Source organism: Zonotrichia leucophrys, chromosome 8 (genome assembly GCF_028769735.1).
Source record: "Zonotrichia leucophrys gambelii isolate GWCS_2022_RI chromosome 8, RI_Zleu_2.0, whole genome shotgun sequence".
Classification (NCBI taxonomy): Eukaryota; Metazoa; Chordata; class Aves; order Passeriformes; family Passerellidae; genus Zonotrichia; species Zonotrichia leucophrys.
Genome location: NC_088178.1, coordinates 7,590,380 through 7,615,750, shown reverse-complemented (window position 1 = coordinate 7,615,750; position 25,371 = coordinate 7,590,380). Strand labels below are relative to the sequence as shown.

Here is a 25,371-nt window from a genome sequence, read left to right as displayed (position 1 = left end):
GCGCCGGCCCGGAACCGAAACGCGCCAGCGCGGGCCGCGCCCCGGAAGGAAACGCCGTGCGGACCGTACGCCCCCGGCCCGCCCCTGCCCGTGGGCCGCGCCCCGCTGGGTGTGGCCGCGGCCGCACCACGTGACCTGTGCTATATAAGGTACGTCCTCCGACTGTTCTCCCTTTTCCGCTCCCGCGGCCATGAGGGTTCCGTGTCCCTCTGGGGCCCTGCCGGTGAGTGGGGGCGATTCCGCGCTCGGGGTGCGCCGGTGCCGCTCCGGGGGGCGGCCAAGGAGCTCCGCGAGTGCGGCCTGGGCGCGGATGGGAGGTGGCGAAGGAGGATTGAGGTGGATTGCGCGGCCGGGCCTGGTCGCGGCCTAGACCGCCGGGACCTCCGCCTCATGGCGGCCCTGGGCATGCACAAGGGAGGCCCTGTGGAGCCCACACGGGTTTGGGGGAATACCGGGGCAGTGCAAGGCCTCAGGCGTTGAGTTCCGGGCTCTGGCCTACCAGGCTGCTGTGCATGGGATGGGGCCGTGCAATATGGCGGGATCACGTGTTTGCTGCAAACACAAGCGATAGGTCTCCGCTTTTTGTGGATTTGGGTTTTTTAACTGAGCTGGGCTCTAAGGAGCTTGTTTTTGCAGATAAATGGGAAAGTTGTGCAAAGAGCAGCGGTAGCGTTATGGAAGGATTCAGGGTCCCGTACAGCTGGGATGTGTTTGCATGTAGGAGGGTTAAGGGCGGGTTAAGGGCTCCCTTTACAGCCCCGGCCCTGCTGGGCTTTGGGAAACATTGGCAGGGTGCTCTCAGGCACATCGGTGACTCTTGGCCTGTGCGAGTCTGAGAGTTAAACTCTGTGGTCCTTGTGGGTCCTGACTCAGCACATTTGAAGAGAAGTGGCTCACTTCGCTTCTATATGCTCAGCACGTGATGAGAACTATGTTGGTAGGGACATCTGAGAGGGTGATGAATGCCAACATATCTGAGCTGGGCATGGGATAGTTCTGATGGCCTTATCCGGGAAGGCTGGACACCACTGGGCCTTTGAAGCAGCCAGAGTTCATGCCTGCCCCAGTGATAATACACCAGAATTGCTTTTGTAGGAAACGAAGTAGCTTAATGATCCCATCCTGCTTAAAAATACTAAAATAGCAATTATCTTTTGTGACCTCAGTCCTTTAAAGAGCCAACATTTAGATTGCATCAGGGGAAATCATAAGACTCAAAGTATTTTGGGTGTTGCTTGGATTTTTCAAAGTAATATTTGTGAATATTGCATCATTTTTGGATAAAGAAAAACTAATATGATTTCTTGTTTTCAGTTCTACATGTATCAGCTATGTTCTTCCTTCCTGTGGCTTCAGTGCAGGTAAATATTGCTTCTGAAATACAGAGTTAAAATTAACAGATGTTGGGTTTGTGTACACCAGCTAGACTGGGGTACTGCTGTATCAGGGAATTGCAGTGTCAGAGTTGTAATTCAGGCCTTGCCTGCAGTGTCTCGGGCAGGCCTCACTTCTCTGCTGGGAAAAGTCACCTGTTTACTTGTCCTGGAGAATGTTTATGAGGCTCCTGTTGATGAGCTACTGCTCATTCTGTAAGCAGAGTGCAAGAGTACCCCCAGGGCCTTTTTTCCTTACTGCTGTTTCTTTGTTCACAGCTGTAAATAATGTTTTGGGAAAACTGGAGTACGTTGTAGAAAATTGTTAACTATGGGGATTGATACTGAGTAAATCCCAAAGCCTGTGATGGTTTCAGTATAAGAGTAGTGGACAGAAGTGATTTCTGAAAACTCCATGCTGAGGCTTTCCAATGTGGTTGCCAGAGAAGATCCCTAGTTCTGCAAACATCTCCATCTAACTCTTTTATCTCTTTCAGATCCGTCCCCAAATGTGGAGACCTAATACTACTTCTTTCCAAGGTAAAAAAATTATTCTTAAAAATTTAATTTAAAGTTATGCTTAGTGTTTGTCTAGACAGCATCTGCTGCTCTGATGCTGTCAGCTGAATTCCTTGAGTAAAGCTCTCCCTCTGGTGCCACAGTGATGACACTTATTTGCTACTCTTGACCAAGAGAGTGATGAACACTTTTACCACCATAAAAGTTTTCTGAGGCACAGCAGCTTCAAATTCCCCTCGATGTTTTGACTGCTGAACAGACTGTTGACAAGTGTTTTACTTCTAGGATTTGAACCCTGCACTTCAGAGGGATGCAGAAGAAACATCATCCCCTGGTAAGAAATACGTACTTCCTGTTGTGGTTTCTTCCACAGAGCTGTTCAAACACTGCAGTAAGAAGGATGGCATGTGTTTTATGGTTCATTTCCACTAAGACCAGGAGCCATCTATACTTGCTAGTATTCAAACTTGTAAATATTTCTTTTTTAATTGGGGAAATGTCCTTGTCACAGCAGTCCCAAGAGGGGATTGCTTGGTGCTGTGGTTGCAGAGCAGATACAGTGATGACTGCATAGTTCAGCAGAATATCCTGTGATGAACAAGTGCTTCGCCCCTATCTGATGTATCTGGCTCTTGGGATCTCCCAGCAGGGGCTGTGGGCTTTGGGCACAAAGGGTGAAGGGATCTGACTTTGTTTTCTGTTCTTGCAGGCACTGGGAGATTGAACTATAAGCTGTCACAAGGTAAGTACTGCGCTGCTGACATCTGAGAACTCATTTAATCCCTGCTGTGTGCAAAGGCTGCTGTGTGATGAGTGCATAGTTCAGCAGATGACCTGTGATGATCACAGTTCCTGTCTTTCGCCAATTTCTGATGCAGCCTCTGTAGCTTAGGCAAGTTCAGACAAATCATGTGGGAAGCTGAAGGGGATACACTTTTGGTTTTTCTCTACATTTATCTCAGGAGACTAGTAAGTAGGTTAAACAATAAAAAAGTAGTAAGATGAATAATAGAAAGAGTAGGATGTGGTTGTGAAGTCAAGCACAAAACATAGCAGAATAAGGTTAATCAGGTGTTGGTGCTCCAGGTTCTAAAAGTTTCTTGTTGCTTTGCAGGCTACCCTTGACAGATGGGCCCCATGCCTTTTGTGTGAGAAACCATTTCACCTGTTACTGATGTTGGTGAAGACAAGGCCTTCCTAATTAAAGGTGATTACTTAAAATTCATTTTTTACATGGATGCTACTTTTGTCTGTGCTGCATTTGAGAGTTTGCTTTTAGAGATGCTTGCAAATTCGTTTTCTTCTTAAAAAGTGAGAGGCAAAAATTAGTACTGTAAGTGTGCTTTTAGCTTCCTGTATTTCACAGTAAAAGCATCAAGTAATTGTGGTGTTAATGATCTCTAGAATTTTCCTGTTGAAACTAAATGGTGAATGCTATGTTACTGTGACTTCAGTGTCCAGAATAGTTACCCTTCACATGCCCAGCTTGGTTACACAAACCTCACATCACTGAACTCTGCAGTTGCAAGGTTTGCTCCTTCCTGCAATTTCAGCATTGGTGAGGTGAGGAATGAACATCTCAGTATTGAAGAGTGCTGGGAAATGGCTTTATTACAACCTGCCTTCACAAGGGGGAGATAGGAGTGTTGCAGCCTACTGTAAATGATGTTGAATCAGGTCTCTGATCCCCATGAGGAGGAATCAATCAAACCCTGATACAGTAGTTCACTCAAGCTGTTCTTAATACTGTAACTTCCTGCTGGACCTCGGCTAATAGCAGATTTTTCTTTGCAGGCTTGCAAATGTTTCTCATTTTGAGGTAAGTACTTTTTTTTACTTCCTAAATGTTGGAATTTCAACATAGGCCCATAAGTTAAGTTTTTAACTGCTTGTCAGCTAGGGGGCATGGGGCCCATTGGCTGTGGCATGCATCTCAGCCAAAACAAGAGGATCTTTTAAAGGGGAGCTGCTGGCTGGAGCCCAGTCTTGACAGGCTGGTGTGCACTAAACTATCACAGTGAGCTCCTCTTGAATTTGCTCTGATGGCACTATTTAAGTGTTTGCCCTCTTGCCCATAAGCAGCCTAGCAGGGCTGCACAGGGCTGACAGTGTGAGCTGCCTGTGTGATGAGATGTGACTGCCTTGACTTCAATCATGGAGGTCTGTAATTAGCTCTATCTGACTGCAGGCACCTGACTTGGGTTTTTCCTTCTGTGCTTGTTTCTGTACTGTGCTAATGGTTTGCTTTGATCCAGGTGTGATGGAGCTGGGAAGTGATGGAGCTGAGAGTGCTGCCAGCAAAAGTAAGTTAGAAACACATGAGTGTGACTGTCAGAACTGTGTGATACAGGGAATGAGGAATTTACTAGATCCTGGGTGTTACAGGGCTGGCTGCAGCATTAAGCAGGGTTCTTGAGTTTATTACCTTTTCAGGTAAAAAAGCTGGATTTTCCAGCAGCCTGCAGGATTCACTCCCCCAAGGTGCTGCATATCTCAAAATTACTGCTTAGTGTAACTAAAAAAAAATAGTGGTGACCATTTTAAATGTGTAACTGGTATGGACTTCTTGAATTCCTACTCAATGAGAAAAGCTCTGTGCTACCAGGTTGCCACACATTCTGGGCTAAATAAATGCAGGACAATAGCAGTACCTGCTACTAAACTTCTTGCTGTTTAAATTGAATAGGCAGTTTCAGGGAGTGGCACTGATCTTGAATGCTTAGGTGTTAAATTGTTTATCTCAATGGCTAGATCAGAGCTCTTCTGGTGATGTGAATGAAGATGTGGTTGGGGCTGAGGTCAGATCCCCCTTTAAAGGGTTTGTCACAAAGATAAACCATTAAGCTACTCTTGGCATGTACTGTTTGTGATGAATTCTAAACAATGGGAATCTCTCTGAAAGAGGCTGAGGAGAACTCTTGTGCTGAAACAGTACCCACATTGACACTTGTTCAAACCACTGCCAAAGGTGTGCTAGTACAATTTCCCTTCTTTACAGGGTGATGCTTGCATGGAGTTTGAGAGCCAAGATAAATATGCCTGAGGTAAGTGTAGAATACATGGGATTTAATAATTCCTGCAGTATTGTCTTTGTGCTCAATGCCTAAATAGTGGTGCCTAAAATTAGTCCTTTAAGATACCTGGTTTTTCTGGCTGTTCTCTGGGCACTAATGTAACACTGCACTCTGGAATTGAAATAAAAACATTGTCTGTGGCTGTCACTTTGCAGAGTTGTTACTAGTAATCTTTATATTGGCTCTACTCAAATGTAGCTCAAGTTCTAGATTATTGCTGTACAAACTTGTTTTCAAACAAAGTGGAACACTCCAAACACTTTAAAAATTGAAGCCATGGGACTTGTATTTTAGGTACTTAAAATAATGAAATACAACATTGTTCAGAGAGGCAGTGTCACAAATCAAATTAGTAGCTTTTTACTTTCCCTGATTCTTCCAATGTTAAGAATTCTGTATTTCCAGTTAAGTTAGCATTTGTAAGCTGTGTGTATCCTCTTTGGGTGTTGTAAATTGAATTTGAGATACCCAACTAAAAGTCAGTTTCCTTTTAGGTAAAAGTTTAGTGAATAGAAATAAATAGATAAACTTTGCATTTAGTGCTGCTGTCTGTTATTCTGAAAGTATTTCTTTCTTCCTCAGGAAGGGACTGTGCTGTGTCTGCGGCCTCACTGGGTAAGTCCACAGAACAGGTGAATTGTACTAAAAACTTCTGGAAATATTTGTAGCCACTGATGAAATTGATTCTGCCAAATGAGTTCCTGTGATATCACCCTTTCCGTTCCACTTCTGTCTGAGGTTACAAAACTGTTTTGGAGCTTTTAGCAGTTGTGCTGCTGCATATGCTAACTGTGTTTTCTTGATTTAGGTGGAGAGGCAGCTCTGAAACTAGCATATGAAGAATTGAGAAGGTGAGTGTAAGAGCAGTAATAATGTATTTGTTGGAACAAGTGATGATAACCTTAGCTTGAACTCTCTCACTGAACAGAGATGAAATCCTAAGGTCTGAGATGTTCCCATCAAGTGTGTTGTGCTGGTTTGGTACCTTATAATGGTTCTTCTGTCTGTCTTAATAGGTGGAAGATTGGATGAATGGGTTACACTTGCATGAACAGCATTAAAAAAGCCAATGTGTTTTTACCTCACTGGTAATGTTTGCCTGATGTTGATTGGAGTGAATAAAAATCTGTAAACTCTACCTGGTGTTGTGACCTCATTTCTGGCTGGAACAGCTTGATGCAAAGTACCTCAGGCTGCTATATTTAAATTCAAAATGCTTAATTTAGAGCAGGGACTAAAAAGGGCTAGATGCTAGTCCTGCAAGTGTCTTAACTGAGGTGTCAAATACTGCTGGTGTGCAGGCTGCAAGTCACCATATTTTTGAGAAAGCTAAATAAGTTAATGAGTATTTCTTTCAAGTGTTTTAAGGAGAGAGCTAAACTTGTATATTTGCTACTAAAGTAGTAGTCTGCCAGTAATCCTGGTATTCCTTGTTCAGGTGCAGATCTTCTCAGAACAAGTGTACAGCTTGGACTTGGTAACCCTTTTCCAAGTGTTGTGGATTTAAACAGCACAACACTTGGTCTTTAGGGGGGAAAAGTTGGTGAGGTGGGAGATTTTCATAATGCTAATTAAAAACAGTTACTGTTTAAAAATCACTAAGGCCTGCCATTATGTTTCTGCTTTCTAATGCTCCTTAAGGGAAGCTTGCTTTTCTGAAAAATTCAGTTAAATTCCTCCCTGGTCTCAGGGGTGATGTCAATGAGAGAAAAGTCAGTTATGAAGAACTCCCTTTCCATAACACTTCAACTACTGCTGTAGCACTTCTAATGAGAAATAAACTACATACTTGAAATTCAGCAGGATTATTTTCACATTATTAGTGGGGCTTAAAATCTTTCAATAGGAGGAGTAAATTTGTTATGTTTCCCACCCACTCCATCTGGTATGATTTTGAATTACATTTTAAAATGTTTTTATCCAGAAAAGTACTTCATCCTAGAGAAAATATATTTGGACAGTGTCCACATGTGAACTAAAACTCTTCTGCACTAAAAAGCCAATAATAAGGTTTGTTTTCATCCAGAGCTGGTTAGTAGCCACTTAATATTCTCCCATTGTGTTACTTTTTAAAATACCACACTTCATTATGCCTGTTGAAGAGCTTGAAGGGACTGTCATAGCCTGCAGTATAAAAGAAGTCTTCGTGGAATGGTTGGCCTCTGTTTCTTAAGGTTCTGGCCAAGGCATCAGCTTCCTCAGCATACTTCTCTGGGGAGGCAAATCCACCAAAGGACCTGGTAAAAGTTAGAAAAGGGAGATGTTTTGGCTCAAGGCCCTGGCTTTATTTTCACAGACAGATTACTCAGACTTACAAAGCAAGTTCGAGCACTTGTGCTGCAGGTTGTAGTTAGTAGTTACCCATGCCAAACTAGCAGTCAAGCAGCATGGGTCCTTGTTTTTTAAGGTAACACTTTAAACAAGCACCTAAGTACCAGCTGCCCTATGTATTCTGTGGCAGTTCAGGACTACAAATAAAGAGCTGGGAGAGTGGTTTAGATAATCTGTAAAACAAACTGTCTTCAGAAGATTATTCTGGAGGCTGCATCTCTATGAAACTCAATGCAATTTTCAAGTGCCTTCTAAAACAATGTTTCACAACTTGGTCACTTGTCTTTATGCTAAGACACCCAAGCATAAGATTGCCTAAGGGCTGGGTTTTAGCAATTAAAACTGAACAGCAGGGTCTATCCATATTTAATCATGTCTTAAGCAAGTGTAGCCTGCACTTGAATGAGGGCAGGTACTGCCCGGGTTCTCGTGGTGTCAGCTGTGCTGTTCTGCTCACCGGACAAAGAGAGCTGCTGCCTTCCGTTCCTCAATGAACACATCGGAGTCAGTGGGCTGGGGGGGACAGTCCTGGTGTTCAAATGGCACAAAGAAAGAGATCTTGAAGTCTGTGCAGCCTGATTTCACCAGGCAGGTCACTGGCACAGTCATATCAATCTTCATTTCTAGAGGAAAGGAAAACCAGATGTCTAAGCTGCATCTCCCAGCCCCTCTATTGTTCATTATTTGTGTTCATTAACTACTTGTAATTATTTTCATTGAAAACCAGCTTGTCCTACCTTTTTCATTCTTTCCCTGGAGGTAGTGGAAGAGTTTCCAGAAGCCCTGGCGCATTGCTTCCTTCTGGCTTTCCCCCCTGATGACCGTGCTGACCCACTTGGCTGTCTCGTACTGACGCAGTTCATAGTCCTTGGCCTGAAAGGCAGCAAAAGGCACAGCCACCATGAGCTGGGTGATGACAGAGATTAGGAGCTACTTTTTCCAAATCAGTACACAAGTATTGTTGCAGTTACCATTGCCTCTGCTGAGCTCCAGCGAGGGGACTGCAGGTCCAGGGACAGAAATGTTTGCTTGAAGGACTTGATCATCTTGCCAGAGCTGGAAGGCAGACACAGTTCATTGGTATCTCTTAAATTAATATGGCACTAGGGCTTTTCAGTTGTTGCTGAGCTGGTGGAAGGCCTGAAAAAGGCTGAAAACCATTGAGTCCTGCAGGAACAGAGCACCAGGACCAAGAAACTACTGCTACTGGAGGAGGTGTTCTTTCAGGATGCGCTGCCCTTGCTTCTCTGTGACAGAAAGGTATTTCCTGACAGCAAAGTGAGATCCTGCAAGTGGGAGTTTTGTGGAAATCTGAGTCAAAAGGACTTCAGACTGTATGCTCCTAGACAAAAAAGCTGTAATGGTTTGGTAGGTTAGCTGGTGTTGATTGTGCTTTAACTTTAGTTGGCCTCTCATGATAGGTGATGGCTTTCTTAAAGGCTTTTAGCCTCAAAGTCCTGTGGATAAATGCAATTTTCTACATTTCTGAATAAGTAACTTTTCCTTTATAGCCTTCACATGGGAGGAAAAAAGGTGAAAACTTAAAAACACTGTCCCAGACAAAGTGAGTGAAAATACTCAAAACCAGTGTTTAAATAATCAGATCTGGTAAAATGCTGAGATTTTAATGACCTCCATGTATGATTTCTGTTGTTAACCAGGCAGATTGTAGTGTATAATATACGTTCTGATAGTCTCTGCCTTGTGTTACATTGCAATGTCCTTCACCCATCATGTTGCAAAGAGCACATAATTCAGTAATTATCTGAATTGTCAGTATCAACTCTCTTGTGCTATTTAACCACTTTCTTGGCTGTTACATCTTCTTGCAATACCTGGACTGCTGTTGAATTCTGTTAATCCCCTTCGGTACCCTGCCTAGAGGTGGCTACAAAGAGTTCCTGGGATATGAGGTTGAAAAATTTTTGTTAAAACACACCATAAAAGGCCACAAAGCCTGGTGGTACTGCGTTCCTTTAGAGTCTGTAAAATAAATAATATGTGGAGCCACTTCATTGTTGAAGTTTTTCCAGCAGCACCTTCAGCTGTCACCACAGATGAAGGGAAGGTCAGAATCAAACAGCTGGACACAGCTGCTGCTGATAAAGGCAGGTGTTTTCCCTTCCCTGTCCCAGCCTGAAGGTGCATCATCTCCAGCAGACCTGACCAGAATGATGGTCACCAGGGACTGCTGCACACTTGTACTCATTAATAGACTTCATCCATGGTGTTTACAAATCAACAAAGCATCATAAAGCAGGAATCCTTATCATTAGAAGCAAATATGAACCATTACACTGAAACTTCCTCCAACCATTTATTGCCACTTTAAAGACAGTGCTGCTGCTTCACACTTGTATTAGCTACTGAACTAGCTGGTTTCTCTTTACTGGCTAATTCCAGCTGCTTCTCAACTTAACCTTTCTGTAGCTACTGGGTAAACCTCACAGCTCTGCATTTTGTAACTTTATGGCCAGTACTGTCAGTGACTGCATGTTAGAAATATTTTTTTTAATTACATAAAACAGTGCTTTAGGATGGGAGAGACAAGCAGAAGAATCCTCTAGATACAGTTGAATTTTTTTAGATGTACAGGAAAGCTGAACTTTGAAATGTCCATCTATTCATATAAATATGTCTATAGGGTGTTCAGTTTATTTTCTGCAGCTGTTAATGCATGGGCCCAAGGGACTACTGCAGGTTACACTGCTAGCACAAGTAAGTGCAGGCAGAACATGCCACAGACTACTAGTGCTATTAAGGAAGTGGAGAAGGTAGACATACTTACAGTTTCAGTGCTTGTCCTTCCAGCTGTTGCAGTGTGTCCTGTGGAGGCTGCACATCTTCATAAGATGCTGCATGTCAGTGTTTATTTGAGTTTGGGCAAGCTCCTCCCATGCCTCAACCCTACTGGAGGGGGCTCCTGTTATGAAAACCAGAAGGCTGGAGCCTTGTCCTGCTCTGGGTCTCATTGGAGAGCCCCCACGCAAATGCCAAAGGCCCCACCTACTATCCACAAGGCAACACTGGGACTAGTGTGTGATCTGGCTCCATAAACAGTTTTGCACCCTTGTGTAACTTCCCCTGTTTGCCATGGCTGTGTGCCCACTTATGACAGGGTCAGTGGCAGGTTTTGTGCTTTGGGAGAAAGGATTTCACATAAATAATGTGGCTCTCCCCCCCACCTGACTTGGATTATGGGAGAGTGGTGCTATACAGAATGCCAGCTTTTCCTTTTTACCACAGGGGTGAAGGGTAGGTAGAAATCTGGCTGCACACTCTGCTGAGACCATCCTCACGAGATTTTTGCTGGCATGTTATGAAAGACAGACAGTGTTCTCTGATGGCTGGCTGTTCTGAGCGGCATTTGAGGTTAATCAGCCCTCTTAGCCCTTGGATATCTGCACAAAGGGGTTATACAAAGCTATTGTGAAATCCTGTCCTGCTTATAATACACACAGCGAGGCTGGGCTCTTCATTTAGCCAGCTGCAGCTCCAGACAGAGTTTGGTACCAGCACAATAGGGCAGATTAAACTGCACAGTTTGTGTTCTGAGAACACCTCTCAGTTTGTCATGGTTTGTGCAAATTCCTTGCAGCCAAATTCAGCTGAGCTCTCTGGGACATTTTACATCAATAGCTGGGAATGACTTTTTAACAGGAAACTCTCTTTGCTTGCTGAGAACTTCATCAGGATGCTGTGTGATACGCTCCTGTTCTGAAAAGGGAAGTGAAACCATGCCAAAAAGCGATTGTGAATTTAGCTTTAAAGCCACAAATCTCTCCAGAGCCACAGAAGAAGGGGGTGTACAGTTATTTGCTACTGGAGTTTATTCAAACAGGTTGAAATGTGTAACCACTTCTCTGCATGCTTTGTGCTTTTTATTTTATGGAGTAAAATATTTCTCCATTTTACCTGCTCTGCTTGGGTCAAACAGGAACAGCAGGAGGGTGTTTGGAGGAGGAGAAGCTGCTTGGTCTTTACTCAGGAGCCATAGGCATGCAAAGTCATGGGCTGGGGTAAGGTGAGCTGTCACCTTACCCTGTCACCCCAGGGATGGATATGTTTTTTAACTCCTCCAGATAGGAAAAACAATTCCCAGCAACAATAGTTTGGCAAATCTCCACAAATTTGCACCAATGGTGAGCACTGAGAAATATTATCTTGGAAAGGGGGCAATAACTCTGTAGATAAAGGCAAGCCCAGAGTGGATTCTCATTTGGTTTCTGAAGCAGAGAGGCCCAGAACAAACCCCCAGTGAGTTTGTGTGTCCAGCTGACGTCCCTGACAAAGAGTTGACTGTTCCTGGTGGAGCACCCCCAGGCTGGAGAACAATCCCCAGTGTTTTCCCAAAGGGTTGTTTTCCAGCACTCTTGTTTTTCACACATAAACATTGAGAGAACATGTCAACAGCTGCATGAGACAGTAGGGCAGGCATGGGGACATGTATTCTGTTTATATGCATTCCAAAACTTAGAGAATGGGGATGAGATTATGGTGCAACCTGGCATACATTCTCACTAGTACCTCCAATGAGAGGAAAATCCAAGTAACAGCAGCCATTAAGTCCCAAAGGCTCTGTGACTTTTGACCTCTGTGTAATGTCATAAATATGTGTCTGGGACTTGGCTGGCATTTTCTAGAACAGCTAACAAAGCAATGTTTTTCTGTTCCCTTGCCTTAAGGAGCAGAGATGAGGGCACAAGCAGATAAAGGTATGTGGTTTGTACCTTAATTTTACTGTCTTCATCTGGGCAGGAGCACTGTAATGAACTGGTACTTAAATAATAGCATTGATTGGACAAGGACAAACCTGTGATATGATCACTTGTGATTTCCACTTTTCCTCTCTGTAACAAGACCTTGAGCAACATTCTCCACAGCAAACTGCTTCCATCTGCTGTGTGGCAGCACTACAACTGCTGCTGTCACATTGATGCAGTTGTGTTCTAAGTTACCCTTATCCCTAGAGGCAAGCACAGACTGTGTGCACAAGTAGGAATCTTTTCCACTGACCTAATTGTGTCAGGACTGGAGGAACCCAGGAGAAGTGTGTTGTTGCAGTGGGGTTAATGATAACTCTGAGTCATGTTCTTGTGGCTGACAACTCTGTAGTGTGATGTGAAGAATGGGGATGTAAGGGGCAGACAGGGATGTGTGGCCACTCAACATATTTTATCAAGTGGTCTCAACACAAAGCTCCAAGCAGTTTTGCATTGCTGCTTGAGCCTGTCAGAGAATCTTTGACAATTATTTTAATTCAAAAGAACTGAGTCTCTCCACATATAAATGGCCTTTACTTTAGTAAACATATGCTCATCTGATAGTGCAGAAATGTCACTTCACAGCAAAGGAAGATGAGCATGTGATGTTACTGTGTTTACTGTCCAGGGCAGTAGAAGTGTCCTTATATGCTGTTAGATGAACTGTGGTTTACTGCAAATTCATCTCCCAAAACAAGCCTCTTACCTCCTTGCTCTAAAGAAAGCCTCCATTTTATATTCTCACTCTCAGCATGGAAAATGAACAAGCAGAAACACACCATCTTCTAAAGAAGCAGCTGAATGTACTGTAGTACTGTTCCGAGGAGGTTCCTTATTATCCTTAGGAATTGTGGAAAGGAAATCCATGCCATAACTCCAGTGAGGTGAGGAAAGAGTGTCCTCTTTCCTACGCATTTTATATCAACAGGGGAATTTGTTACCATTGGATTCACCTTCAGCCTAAAGTCATCTGCTCTCTGGAAATGTGTGTGTGGATTTTGTCCATATTTATGCCTGATTCCAGCTAGTTTGTCACAAGTGATGTGAAACTACTGCATCTTCCTGCTTACTCAGTGACAGTGTTACCTAAATCTTGCTGAATGAGTGATTCTGTGCTCACTTCATCAGAGAACACATGGAACTGGCTGCTCTTGACCAAATAAAAATTTTCCTACACCAAACACCACTCCAGAGCACTCCTGACTTGGCATTTTCCAAGATGTCTCTGCTGAAGCTCACATTTTGAGACCATTCCAGGTTTGGAGAATTAATCTTAAATGAATCCTTGCTTCCAGCAGCCATGAAAAACAATCCTAAATCAACCTGTCTTCTCTGCATGGAACCCAGAGAGAAGCTATTTCAGCTTTATATACTACTTTAATCACTGATTTATTTGTACAACAAGGTTTATTTTTAATATGTATCTGTTCTGGGATCTAGTTAGAAACTAAACTCCACAGGCAATTGTCTCAGCAAACTTTAGCCAGTGAAAGAAGTTGCCTAGATCCACAGAATCTTCCAGTCCTCTCTGATTGCTGAGAGGAAATTAATTCATCTTCCCCTACAGATTAATCCCCATTCTGTTATTGACAGATTCTTTTCAGAAACAAGAGCATGAAAAAGGTAAATTTTTATCTTCAAGACAGGAATTTCTCATAAAGGGAAAGAGGTAACAGTGCTTGCTGGAAAAAAAGTCTTGACACAAATTTATTGCGTTGCTGGTTTTGCTTTTTTAAATGGTTTAGAAAGGACTTAAGCCTAAACTGTGACAGAATACACCTTATTTGCAAACACAGCTCTGAAGAGGCAACAGCTGCCTGGACGGAAACACAGAGAGTATGGATTAATATGTTGAAGGAAATACTCCCCTTAAAATCACTTCCACTTCCAAAAAGGCATGAAGAGGTAACTGGAACTGAGGGTTTATTGCCTGAGCTTCTTCCTCATCTTACTGGCATGAGTGTGGTTCATATCAGAACTCTTCCCTCATCTAACAGTGGGGATATTGGTAGTGGGTGTGGGGTTTTGATGGGTGCTTCTGTTCTTTAGATGATGGGAGTAAAGCCTTCAGAGATGGATCCTTCCAAGAACCTGCTCTCTCTTCCTGCGTGTTCCCAGAACGAGCCCGTGCTGCACTCTGCAGCAGGTGGCACTGTTGGCTGTGTTCAGAGGTGAGCCTTCCTTCAACAGGAACATCCCTGATCCTCTCTTGGTTGCCAGTGGTCACTTCTGCTCTAGTGCACCCTTGATAGTTGCTTCTATTTCCAGAGACATAAATTGGATTATGCTCTTGTTGACTGCTAATGGGAAAGCACTTTAACATCTAAAAAATTAATAACTTGGCATGTTAAAACATCTTTTATGTGACAGACACAGCAACCTGAATCAGAGAATCACAGAACTGTTTGTGTTGGATGGGACTTTGAAGAGCCTATAGTTCTGACTCCCTGTCAGGGAATATCTGTGTAAGACAGTGAAGAAAATGCTAAGTTAGGAAAATCCTCCAGGTTATGCTTAACTCTAGAACAGTTAAACTGGCATGTTTTCAAGTAGAATCAAAAGCAAACTTAATAACTTAAAATTTAATATCCAGGAGGTCAGTATTTATTTTGATTTTTTGCACATTAGATTGAGAGCAGAGTAAATGGAGGTAGCTAGGTACATACATACATACATGCATGCATGCATACATGCATACATACATAATGACATCACATCAGCTCCACAAATGATGTACTTCTGAATACCAGCCAGCCATGATGGTATTTAAGAGAATTCATCACTTTAACAGGTACTGTCTTTCTGAATTTTCATTTAGGCTTCAGTACTTCATATTTCTCTGGAAATAGACTCGAGTCTGTCTCTGAAAGAAAATTACATCTGGATACATTTGTTTATTGCAGAGACACAGAGGCAAGACTGTAGTGTAATTATACCAAACCAGAAGTCCCCTTGAGAAATGTGATAGCTCAGATGTAAAAGCTGTATATGAGTAGAGAGAGCTGTGATTTGGGGAAAGTAGAAGTAAAATTCAGGTAAGTTGTAGTCAGTGTATTGGAAAGTAGTGGAAAAGTTAATACAGCAACAACAAAAAGTCTGAAGGAAACTTCTCAGCTCTGAGGTGGTGAGAAGAGGTTTAGAAGAGCTAAAGGAGTTTAGTGCTTTACAAACACTAATGCTTGTAAGCACAATGCTTAAAGTAGCAGTAAAATGCTTCTAAATAGATCTCAAGCGCTTCCCAGTTTCCTTGCAACTGCTCTAGAACTCTTCTGCAGTTCTGGAATTCCTGCTTAGAGACAGTGCTAAAACTCTTCTGAAGCCCTCTAGAACCACTCTGAACTGCTCTAAATATCCTATAGACTATTCTAAGCAGCCCTAAAGTCCTGTGAAATGTGCCAGAACTCTTGTAAGGCACTAAACTCCTTTAGCTCTTCTAAACCTCTTCTCAGCACCTCAGAGCTCCCCTAAACTGATCTAAAGCTGCTCTGTGTTGCTGTAAGCAGCATTAATATGCCTTTAAATGCATCTAAAATGCCTCTAAATCTCCACTGTACAACTGTCAACTCCTGCAGCAGACTTTAAAATTCCTCTGAGGAGCTCCAAACAGCTCTAAAACCCTTTTATGCCAATCTCTGACTCCTACAGGGTTCTAAGTAGCTCTAAACCTCTCCAGGCTATTGCAAAACTTCTCTCCTGTGCTGTCAACACCATGAGATAGCATTAAAACTGCATTAAAATACTCAGGAAATCTTGAGGACTTCCTCTAAATGGCTCTGTAGAGCACAGGATTCTGTGAACTTCTAGAAATACACTGGTGCTTTGGGGAGGTGGCAGAGGTTGCAAGAGATGGAAGTATTGAGCCTGGAGAAGGAAAAACTACCTATGGGAATGGAAGAGTCTAGAGAAAGGGGATTTCTGGAAGATCAAGATGACCCTCTAAGAAAAGGGAAATGTATGTGCTTTTTAAGGAGCTGTTAATAAGGCAGAAACCCAGAGAGTGATCTCTGCATGCAAACAGCCCACAGTGAGCATATTTTGGGGTGGAGGAGGAATAGCACAGCCCCAAACTCCTGAGGTTATTATGTGAATCCATGGAAAACGTGCTCCTGAATCACACAACAGAGGATTGTTCTCCCTGCAGGCACTGGCTGCTCTCAAAACACACTCTAATGGAAGATCTGAAAGTGTACACTGAAGACAATTGTTAAAAATTTATTTTGGAGGTTTATTGCTGTGAATCTGTTCAGGGCAGTACCTTGTCTTAGGGGATGCTTGTAGTCTGCTGGTGAGATCTGCTGGGAGCAGATTTGAATCCTGGCCCACCTGCAGTTCTAGTGGGATGGGGAGGATTGTGCTGTGCATCACTGCCATGGAGCCCACACTCCACAATGGATACACATCTGGTAAAACCACCTTGCGCTGCATGGCAGGAGCAGAGAGCCTGAGCTCCATTTGCCTTTCTCACACAGGGACATGGATCTATCTGTGTGTCCCAGAGCAGGGACACTGCACTGTCATTGGGAGTGCTTCCAGCACCTCAGCAGGGCTGTGAGGACAACATTGGGTGAGGTATTTGGAAGAGCTTTCTCCATGTGAGGGTTGGGGAGGCCCTGGCACAGGGTGCCCAGAGAAGCTGTGGCTGCCCCATCCCTGGAAGTGGCCAAGCCCAGGCTGGATGGGGCTTGGAGCACCCTGGGATAGTGGAAGGTGTCCCTGCCCATGGCTGCAGGTGGCACTGGGTGACCTTTTAAGGTCCACTCCAACCCAAATCATTCCAAGATTTTGTTTGTCTCCATCCTGTTATTTATTAATATTTAAAGGTTCATTTGTTCATTTTTATCTTGAAGTTTGCAGATAATTACGGATAAAACAAGCCAGGCTTATCTCTTGCACGAAGCATGGGCAGTAGGAGCCGTGGGGCTGAGGGGCCATGGGGGGCTGCGGGGCAGGCAGAGGCTGGGCTGGGCAAGGCCGGGCTGGGTGGAGATGGGCTGGACTGATGGGGAGGCGGAGCTGGGCTGGGCTGGGCTGAGCAGGGCCGGCTGTGCAGCCGTCAGCTGTCTCCGGCGCTGTCGCCGCCTCCTGCCCGCCTGTTCGTTCCCGCACGGCCGCGGCTGTGGCGGTGCCGAGGTGAGGGGGAGCCGGGGCAGAGCCCCCGCAGCCGGTTCCGGGGAATGGCTGGGCCGGTCCTTGCAGAGCCGCCCGGCGGGCTCGGCTGCACGGCCCCCGGGGGCTGTACCCTTCCACAGGAACGCCTGAACAGAGGCGGTAATCCCGGTTATTCCCTCCTCCCCAAACAGCTCAATGGCACCCCGAAAGAAGTTAAAGGGTCTTGTAGCTGCTACCATCACTCCAATGACTCCGGATGGGTGAGCTGTCAAAGTTGCACTGATTATTGTTTCCTTCCACCCCTATTTTTCTTTTTCTTATTTGGAACTGATCTGCTTCCTTTCTTGCTTTCTTGCCTGTTTTTTTTTTTTTTTTTTTTTTTTTTAAATCAATATCTGATGGGATTGGGGGAAACTACTAAATTGGTCCCAAAGTTAGATTCCCCTGCCTCTGCTTCCTTCTGTTGCCAGCAAGTACTATGGCTCTGGGTTTGGATCAGTCTCATTTGGATCAGTCTCTCTCCTTTTCTGTTGCTTTGTAGGTGCAAATTAAATCATAGTACAGTTACATGTGTAGAGCATTGCACTGTTTTAACGTTTGTTAAGGAAAATTGCAGTCCTAGTTACAAAGAACTCTCGAGAGCTAGAAAATAATTGTCAGAATCCAAAGGCCTTTCAGACTTCTCTCTGTCTGAGCTAAGTCATGCATGTAGTCATGTGTGTATGAGTACATGAAGTTAGTCTAAACTTGAAGAAAATTCTGCAAGGGCAGCACAGTTTTAAAAATAGCATCAAATTGAAACTTGAAATTCAGCTTTCTTCAGAGCGGGCATGGCAAACAGAAGCCTCCTCACTGCATTTTGATGTTGCAAGACTGAGTTGTTTGGAGTCAGAAGAGAACTCTGAGCTCTTGTGGGGGGTGTGTCAGGATCTGTACATGCTTTTGAGAGACACAGTGGAGATTTGCTAGTACAGATCTCCAAAAGTGAACTTTACTTTATGTGCTGAAAAATAAGGCTCCATCCTAGTCAGGGAACTCATTCCATTGCAGTCACTGCTTGGATTCTTGTTTTAAAGGAAACTTATTTCCGTTTTTTTTTTTTTCTTTAATTATGACCCAAATTTATCGCTACATGATATTTAGAGAGTGACCAGAGCCCTCTGCCTGGACTGCATGGTCCTTGTCAGATATGTTCTGGGAAGGCATCTGTGGAATTTTGAATGTTCTGTAAAACCTATCAAGACATCAGAATTGACTTCCCAACCATAGGTTTGGTCTGTATTTTTGACAAATGAAAACAACAGTGAAATATTACACACTAGCAAACAAAATGAATTTGTCTTGCATAGAAGATAACCCAAGAATTCTCCTTCCTCTCTTGCCAGGGAATTCTGTTGCTCTCCTCATCCTTTAATGAGAGAGAGGTCAAAGTCACATCCAGCGGATGCGTTTCCCTCTCTGTCCAGCAGTTACAACATCCAGCAGTTTAACCATTTGCCAGCACTTGCACAAATAACTTTGTGCTCTCGAGAGGACTCCTGTTTCCCTCAAAAGAGGAAGAGGATTTAGTGTCTCCTTGTCTCTCATATTTCCCTAAAAAATTATTTGCTGTGACAAGCCTGCAGCAATTCCCAGTAGAAGTTTAGAACAGTGAACTACTTGTCAGGAGGAAGAGGAACTGCAAGAGAGAATTCAAGGCTGAGCTGCTGCCCTTAGATGTTAAACAGATGTCAGGGGTTTCTTATCTCTGGGTAATCTGTGTGCAAAATCAGGGCTTCAAAATACATGGAGTTTTTTGGTTTTTTAATCACTAAGTTTAAAATAACTATGGGTAGGGGCTTAGTGGTTGCTGTGGTTCCTTTTATTGCAGAAAAATTAACCTCCCAGTGATTTGTCAGTATGTGGATTATCTGGTAAATGAGCAGAACGTGAAGAACATTTTTGGTAAGTGACAGGAACTGTATTACAGCCCTTTTACCTGGATGGGAATCCTGTGATATCTTGCCTAGCAGGGGCTGTAGTGGGAGGGAATGTGGATGTGGGATCATCCTGGCCATTTATACTCACCAGTGGAGAGACTGCAGGCATCTGCTTTTGCCCACACTCCATTTCTGTGGGGGATAAAATAAGGTGCATTCATAAGGTGATGTTCCCAAAGGTGAATGGATAATGTTGTGTTGACAGAGAAGACTGATCTGAATGATTCTCCCCAATTGAAAAATGTTAGTTCTTGTCTTCAGTGAAACCCATGTGTGTAGGTGAGGCCTCAGCCAGTGTGTTGTGTTTTGTTATGTTGAAACAGTGAATGGCACAACAGGAGAAGGCCTATCCCTTAGCATCCAGGAAAGGAAACAGCTGGCTGAAGAATGGATGTGCCAGGGAAAAGACAAGTAAGTAACTGAGAGGGAATGGGGGTTCCAGATCTTATGTTATAATAATGCCTGATTGGAAAATAAAGTGTGCTGATGCCTTTTCTTTGTTTTTTTTTTTTTTTTTTTGGTATTGTGTTGCTGGGCTTTGTTCTCCAGCTCCTTTATCACAAAGTATGTTTTTGCCACTGCCAGTTAGCTGGTGTGTGTTCCTGCTGCTCAGAGAGCTTGTGAGAATCCTTCTCTTTGGTACACTGAGAGATGGGGGGATGAGAAAGGGCTTGGCCTTTTGATATATTACATTATTTGGTGTGACTGAAGCTGAGGTGGGACATGCCCTAAAGGTACAAAATTAGTAACAGAAGAAAGAATTCAACATGGATCTGCAGCTCTCTATCCAATTGCAGCTTCATTCTCCCTTTTTTTTGTACCAGTCACAGCCTTGTTCCCCTCACTGCTGCCTTTCTCTTGGATGCTGGGTCAGAGGAGGTGCAGAGGAGGAGGTGTTTTGGGGCAGAAGGATATTGAGGAGAAATAAACTGGTGTGAAGGATCATGGCCTTCAGATCCATAGCCTTTGTATCCATGTCTCCTATGGATATAAAGGAGAAAAACAGCAGTGGGGTTGATGGACTGGAGCATGGAGGATTCCTTTGCAGGAGCAGACAAGCAGTCAAAGGTGCTGTTATGAGGTTGAACTCTTCTGGTAGGTCTAGAGAAATAGGTCTAGAAAGTAAAGATATGCTTTGATTCCCTTTAAACTTCCCAGCCTCCCCTTAAATCCTTTATGTCTTAATTTCAAATTTCCTAATAAAATGCTAATATTCATCCCTCCCAACAGCCTTGCAAGCACTACAGCAAGAAGTCTCATGTGATTCATGTTTACAAATGTTTTTTTCTTTCTTCCACCAGCACTTGTCACTGTCAGCATTAATCCATGTTTCTGGTCATTAGGTCAATCCAGGCTCAACTCTTTTTTTAGGTTCTTCTTCTGTGGCTGCCTGGGCTGAAGCAAGTAATTTTGGCAGCCTGGTAGTTCATCATCACTGTACCCTCCCCAAAATCTTCTGAATTTGTTTTTTTTTGTGCAGATTGGACCACGTGATCATTCATGTGGGAGCACTGAATCTGCCAGAGTGCCAAGAGCTGGTGTGTATATATTTTTCACTCTGTGTGTGATAAATAGAAGCAGATGTACCCTTAGATACTTTCCACTCTGTCTTTTATAGGCAAGACATGCAGCAGCCATAGGTGCTGATGGCATTGCTGTCATAGCCCCCTTCTTCTTCAAACCCACAAACAAAGGTGAGTAGATGAGATGGCTGAGGCCTTTTGGTCATAGATAAAGGATGAATGTCATGTGCTTTCTTTGGAAAATATTCTGATAATAATGTTTGTTCAACTGTAATGGAAAAGCAAAACCTGCAAGAAGCATTTTTTAAAGAGGAGAGATAGCAGAATTGTCCTGGTAAGAAATGGGAAGGATGTCTTTTGGGATATATTTTGTTAGCTTTTTGTAAGAAGAAGAATTGCTTTTGGAAAGAATGGTCTAGTTAACTAGTCTATGTTCTGAATGGATAGTTTGGTGTTCATGCTTGATCTGGGCCTCACTAGGAAGCAGCTGGTTCCATGGTGACCCTTGCTGGGCACTGACCAAGTTGAGCAACTGCTGATACACAGGTGTGGCTCTTGTTACTGAGGTGATCAGGCTTGGTTCTGTCTGTCTAAGGTTACCTCAAAACTTGCAAACTGAGTTTTTTGTCCTTAAGATCCTGACAATAACATAAAAGAACCACATGAAGTGGAGGGTTGTAAAAGAAATATTAGAAGTTGTCTGAATGAATTCTGAATGGAAATGTTCACGTGAAAGCACCATACCGCAGGGAGGTGAATGTGAACTTGATCCCTTGTCCTCTGTTGCACACAAGGGATCCTGCTGAGGCCACTTGGCACACAGACCTGGCACATGTGAGGGCATGCCTGAGTTACACCTGTAAGAGAATGAGTGGGAACTACTGGAACTGGTTTGGTTTAAAAGAAATAATGTCTTTGCCTTTCTTAAGGTCCTCCCCTGATTTATGTCACATTTAATGTTTTATGACGTGTGAAGGGTTTTGTATGACTTGCTGTGTGTGTGCACAAGCTGAGGCCTCTCCACAGCCCCCGTGCTGTGAATCTGAACTGTGTCTCCCTATGGATGATCACCTTCTCTTACGGGATCCCTGCTGGTTTCCTTCTAGATGAGCTGATTGCTTTCATGCAGAAGGTTGCATCTGAAGCCCCTGAGGTGCCATTTTATTACTATCACATTCCTCCTCTGACGGGTGTGAAGAGTAAGTACAGAGTACAGATCTTTGGTCATTTGCTCTGGGAAGCAGATTATATGGTGTTTCTGAAAGTATGGATTTATATTTAGTGTTAAATGTGTTGTTGCTGGTTCATTCCTAAACTTTTTCTGATCTAGTAAAAGAGTTTTACTCTGTCTTACTCATTGTTTTGGAGCTGTGTAGTTTACTGGACTTAGGTTGAAAGTGAACAGCTTGTAAAATATGAAGTCTTGCTCTTGGGGACAAGGCAGGGAACTGTCCCAGAACAGGCCTGTGTTCCCTCATATGAGATTGCTGTTCTGCACAGTTCGTGTGGAAGAGTTGCTGGATGGGATAAAAGCACAGATCCCCACCTTCCAGGGTGTGAAGTTCAGTGACACAGACCTCTTGGACCTGGCACAGTGCATACACAAGAATGAAACAGGGGAGTTTGAATTTCTTTATGGGGTGGATGAGGTAAGAAGCTTCTCTTAAAAGTAATTTCTTCTAAGGTACTCTCTTGCTTCAGCTTTGGGGAAGAAGTAACCCTGGACACTCAGTGCAAGGCAGTTTTGGCGCTCCCTCCCACCACCCCTTTTTTCCCTTTATTTTATTACATGAAATAATTTTTTTTTACTTTTTTTTCTTCCTCCACCCCAAACTAGCAACTGTTGGGTGCACTGGCACTAGGGGCAAATGGAGCAGTTGGAAGGTCAGTATGTCTTGGACTCCTTCCCCTCACACATACACTGTGCTGTTTTATCTTCCACTACCTGCATAGTATTTCCTTGACTGTTTTCAGTCACAGCAATGGAGGATTTTCCAGGATAGGGATGTACAGAGGCAAACAGACTCACAATCTAGCCCCAGGCCTAGTGATGGGACACTCATATAACCCAGGATCTCAGATGCTGTTCCTTTGGATGGTCACTGCTGTGGTTTCTAAGCTGACCCAAAGATTTCAATGTAATTTTTGTCCTCATGGCAACTTTTGAAGTAGGTAATCACTTCTATCTGCCTTGGGTAAGGAACCAAATCCCAGAGAGGGTAAAATTGTTAGTTCACATGAGCAGTCTGTGAGGAAAAGGGCTGTGCTGAGTTTAATTTCTGATTTATCCTCTGCCCCTCATATCAGGCTGATGAGATGATTACTGTGTGATACCTGTGTTCCCATCTAGGCAATTCATTAAATGAACAAACAACTGGAAAATTAAGTGATTGACTTTCCTTATTGCCCAATGATGTATTTTTATTTCTAGTTTTGGAAAGCAGTTCCATTTGGAAAGAACTGGGAAGAGAAATCAGCTCTCTTAATTCTTCCATGGAGCTTGGCATACTTCACATGCTTGACATTAGATTGCACCCCACATAAATTCCACTAATTTCTCTCATAATAATGACAATGTCAACAGCAAAAGCCTGTGGTTACTTCTTTTGTTTCACTGGTTTTAAGTTCCTTCTTTGCATTTACCAGTTCTATTTTTGGTTTGTTGTTTTGGCAGTACATACAACTATTTAGGCCGACAAACCAATCTGATGTTGCAAGCCTTTGCAAAGCCAGACCTTGCCTTGGCACAGCAGTATCAGGTACAGCATCTTCCCAGGCCTCCCTGGGAGCAACCTTCTTTGTCTTTGAGCTTTCCTGTGGCTGTTCTCCATGTGCTTCTCTCATCCATGCTGAGGCAGCTTTATCAAAGAAAAATTCTTTCATCTCTGACCCCCCTTTTTATTATTCATCCCTCCTCCCTTTTTTGACCATTCTTCACTACCTTTTAACCACCTACTCTTCAACTCTGATCTCATCCATGCAAGTGAGCAATGATATAAGATGTAAATGTAGTAGCTTTAGATGCTTTTACACCTTCAAATTTGAGGGTGTTAATAAATTACTGTTGGTCTTTTCTAGTTTCTCACTGGGGAATTTCTCAACTTTGTCATCAAGCTGGGTAAGTAAACTGGGTAAACACTGCCTGTTTCCCTCACTATGTCTAAAAGTGCAAACTTTCTGCTTCTCAAACTCTCATGTTGCTGTACTCTTAGAACTTCCTTCCTGAAAGATTTTGCAGTGAAAAACTGTTGCATCTGCTGTTTCCCAACTTAGTACAGTTGGGAGCTCAACAAAGGGAGCCGACCAAGCATCCCTGACAGATTCCACTCTCCCTTCCTTCCTTCTGTTGTGAAATCTCAGAGGTTTAAAGCTGTGACTCTGTGATTTACCCTTGTTCTTATCTTGACTCTTTCTGTGGGTTGATTTTTTTGTTAGGTTTTTTTTTCCTTCCATCTCCAAAAGCTCATTTCCAGCTTTATTTCTACAGTAATTTTTCTGAAATGGTGGTGCCCAAGTAGAGGAATAGCTCTCATACTTCTCTCTCCTGCCTTGCTGTAATTAAACAGGAATTTTGTTGAAGACTTTGCAAGGCCAAAACATTTTAAAATTGAATGATTTCTAGAAACCATATCAAGTTTAAATATAAAAAGCAATTAAAACCAACAGAGTGATCTAGGGAGACTGAAACAGACAGGAAATGTTTACACTAAATTATATCAGACATTTAATGAAGAGAACTGTTTGCTGTGGGTTTCCTGTACATACACAAGCCCTGATGAATCTCACCAAGCTTTGGAGCCTGTTGTATTTCTTGGGCTCAAAGCCAGAGGAATTGCATTATTTTTTAGCCTTTAGATGAAGAGGCAAAGCCTAAATATCCAAAGGTACAAAAGAAGTTGTGAGCTATGGCCAGAGAGCAGGATCCCAAGGCTTGGCTCTGTGTGAGTCTGCACTGGGGGATGCTTACCTATGAAAAAATGTAGTGAGTGGGTGTCATTTTTACTGCAGTGTCATTCTTGTCTGCAAGCAGTTAACTCTTTTCAGTTATCGTGTTCTCACTTCCAAGAAGTGCTTGAAGCCTGGTTGATACTGGATTACACAGAAAATCCACACTGCTGCTTTTTTGGACCCCAGTACTGAGGCTCCTTGAAGGAAAGTGGTCTGCAAATGTCCTGATTTTGCTTTTGTCTGCCCAGGTTTTGGTGTTGCACAGACTAAAGCTGTGATGACCTCTGTTTCTGGCATTCCCATGGGACCTCCACGGCTTCCTCTTGTTGCTGCCTCCAGTGAGTTCATCATCAAGGCCAAAGCCAAGCTGGACAGCATTGTGTGGCCTAATGGTGATTGATCATGGAGTCATTACACTGAGAAGGACCTCTAGGATCATCAGGCCCAACCATTAACCTGACACTCCTGAGTGCACCACTGAGCCATATCCTCAAGTGCCACGTGTATGATGTTGTTCACTTCCTTGTCCATCTGGAGGTTTCTTTTCTGGGATTCTCTGCCATGTGACACATCCCCCACATGATGGGCAGGATTTCTTTCAGGGAACTGGCACTGTGCCCAAGCCCCTTCCTGTTAGGGCTGGCTTTCCTGGGGCACATGTGGCCTGACATTTTACACTGCTCCCCTGGAGCTCTGCATGTTCCAGGACTGACTGGAATTGTTTAATAAAAAAAGCAAAAGCATTTTTCCCA

The 25,371-nt window shown here is 43.5% G+C and overlaps 2 protein-coding genes, 1 long non-coding RNA gene and 7 other non-coding genes across 12 annotated transcripts; 9 read left to right on the top strand and 1 right to left on the bottom strand.

Annotated features, from left to right (window-relative positions):
• The first annotated feature begins 10 nt into the window (after window positions 1–10).
• On the top strand, window positions 11–6,104 carry LOC135451121 (uncharacterized). Of its 2 annotated transcripts, none has more exons than XR_010441222.1 (10): window positions 11–149; window positions 1,315–1,361; window positions 1,871–1,913; window positions 2,178–2,226; window positions 2,602–2,634; window positions 3,007–3,099; window positions 3,687–3,711; window positions 4,148–4,195; window positions 4,891–4,936; window positions 5,549–6,104. It is a non-coding gene; the product is annotated as an uncharacterized LOC135451121 (long non-coding RNA). The 2 variants fall into 2 exon arrangements; XR_010441221.1 differs by lacking the exon at window positions 11–149 and adding an exon at window positions 172–223.
• On the top strand, window positions 909–987 carry LOC135451389 (small nucleolar RNA SNORD74). Its single transcript, XR_010441304.1, has one exon. It is a non-coding gene; the product is annotated as a small nucleolar RNA SNORD74 (small nucleolar RNA).
• LOC135451394 (small nucleolar RNA SNORD75) lies at window positions 1,733–1,799 on the top strand. The gene has a single exon (XR_010441309.1). It is a non-coding gene; the product is annotated as a small nucleolar RNA SNORD75 (small nucleolar RNA).
• LOC135451380 (small nucleolar RNA SNORD24) lies at window positions 2,028–2,109 on the top strand. Its single transcript, XR_010441295.1, has one exon. It is a non-coding gene; the product is annotated as a small nucleolar RNA SNORD24 (small nucleolar RNA).
• On the top strand, window positions 2,447–2,519 carry LOC135451393 (small nucleolar RNA SNORD77). Its single transcript, XR_010441308.1, has one exon. It is a non-coding gene; the product is annotated as a small nucleolar RNA SNORD77 (small nucleolar RNA).
• Window positions 2,689–2,773, top strand: LOC135451390 (small nucleolar RNA snR60/Z15/Z230/Z193/J17). Its single transcript, XR_010441305.1, has one exon. It is a non-coding gene; the product is annotated as a small nucleolar RNA snR60/Z15/Z230/Z193/J17 (small nucleolar RNA).
• On the top strand, window positions 4,751–4,826 carry LOC135451381 (small nucleolar RNA SNORD79). Its single transcript, XR_010441296.1, has one exon. It is a non-coding gene; the product is annotated as a small nucleolar RNA SNORD79 (small nucleolar RNA).
• HEBP2 (heme binding protein 2) lies at window positions 5,235–10,284 on the bottom strand. The gene is made up of 5 exons (XM_064720024.1): window positions 10,086–10,284; window positions 8,269–8,353; window positions 8,035–8,170; window positions 7,755–7,920; window positions 5,235–7,203 (listed from the first exon to the last, which is right to left on the bottom strand). Exons 2-5 carry the CDS (start codon window positions 8,341–8,343, stop codon window positions 7,029–7,031), a joined length of 552 nt encoding a protein of 183 aa, XP_064576094.1. The 5' UTR covers window positions 8,344–8,353; window positions 10,086–10,284; the 3' UTR covers window positions 5,235–7,028.
• On the top strand, window positions 5,633–5,707 carry LOC135451387 (small nucleolar RNA SNORD47). Its single transcript, XR_010441302.1, has one exon. It is a non-coding gene; the product is annotated as a small nucleolar RNA SNORD47 (small nucleolar RNA).
• Window positions 10,285–17,090: 6,806 nt separating the features above from the next.
• NPL (N-acetylneuraminate pyruvate lyase) lies at window positions 17,091–25,371 on the top strand. Of its 2 annotated transcripts, XM_064719313.1 has the most exons (12): window positions 17,091–17,190; window positions 17,361–17,429; window positions 19,040–19,113; window positions 19,472–19,559; window positions 20,629–20,686; window positions 20,767–20,842; window positions 21,778–21,870; window positions 22,172–22,320; window positions 22,509–22,555; window positions 23,346–23,430; window positions 23,750–23,789; window positions 24,868–25,371. In XM_064719313.1, exons 2-12 carry the CDS (start codon window positions 17,365–17,367, stop codon window positions 25,017–25,019), a joined length of 927 nt encoding a protein of 308 aa, XP_064575383.1. In that variant the 5' UTR covers window positions 17,091–17,190; window positions 17,361–17,364; the 3' UTR covers window positions 25,020–25,371. The 2 variants fall into 2 exon arrangements, with proteins under 2 accessions (XP_064575383.1, XP_064575384.1); XM_064719314.1 differs by lacking the exon at window positions 19,040–19,113 and having other exon boundaries at window positions 17,092–17,190.

Coding starts and splice junctions, on each gene's coding strand:
- NPL (XM_064719313.1), top strand. CDS start 17,365: ATGGCACCCCGAAAGAAGTTAAAGGGTCTTGTAGCTGCTACCATCACT. Junction 23,431..23,749: donor CCTTGGCACAGCAGTATCAG/GTACAGCATCTT, acceptor GGTCTTTTCTAG/TTTCTCACTGGGGAATTTCT. Junction 23,790..24,867: donor CAACTTTGTCATCAAGCTGG/GTAAGTAAACTG, acceptor TTGTCTGCCCAG/GTTTTGGTGTTGCACAGACT.
- HEBP2 (XM_064720024.1), bottom strand. CDS start 8,343: ATGATCAAGTCCTTCAAGCAAACATTTCTGTCCCTGGACCTGCAGTCC. Junction 7,921..8,034: donor CCAGGGAAAGAATGAAAAAG/GTAGGACAAGCT, acceptor CCTTTCCTCTAG/AAATGAAGATTGATATGACT. Junction 7,204..7,754: donor GCAGCAGCTCTCTTTGTCCG/GTGAGCAGAACA, acceptor AACTTTTACCAG/GTCCTTTGGTGGATTTGCCT.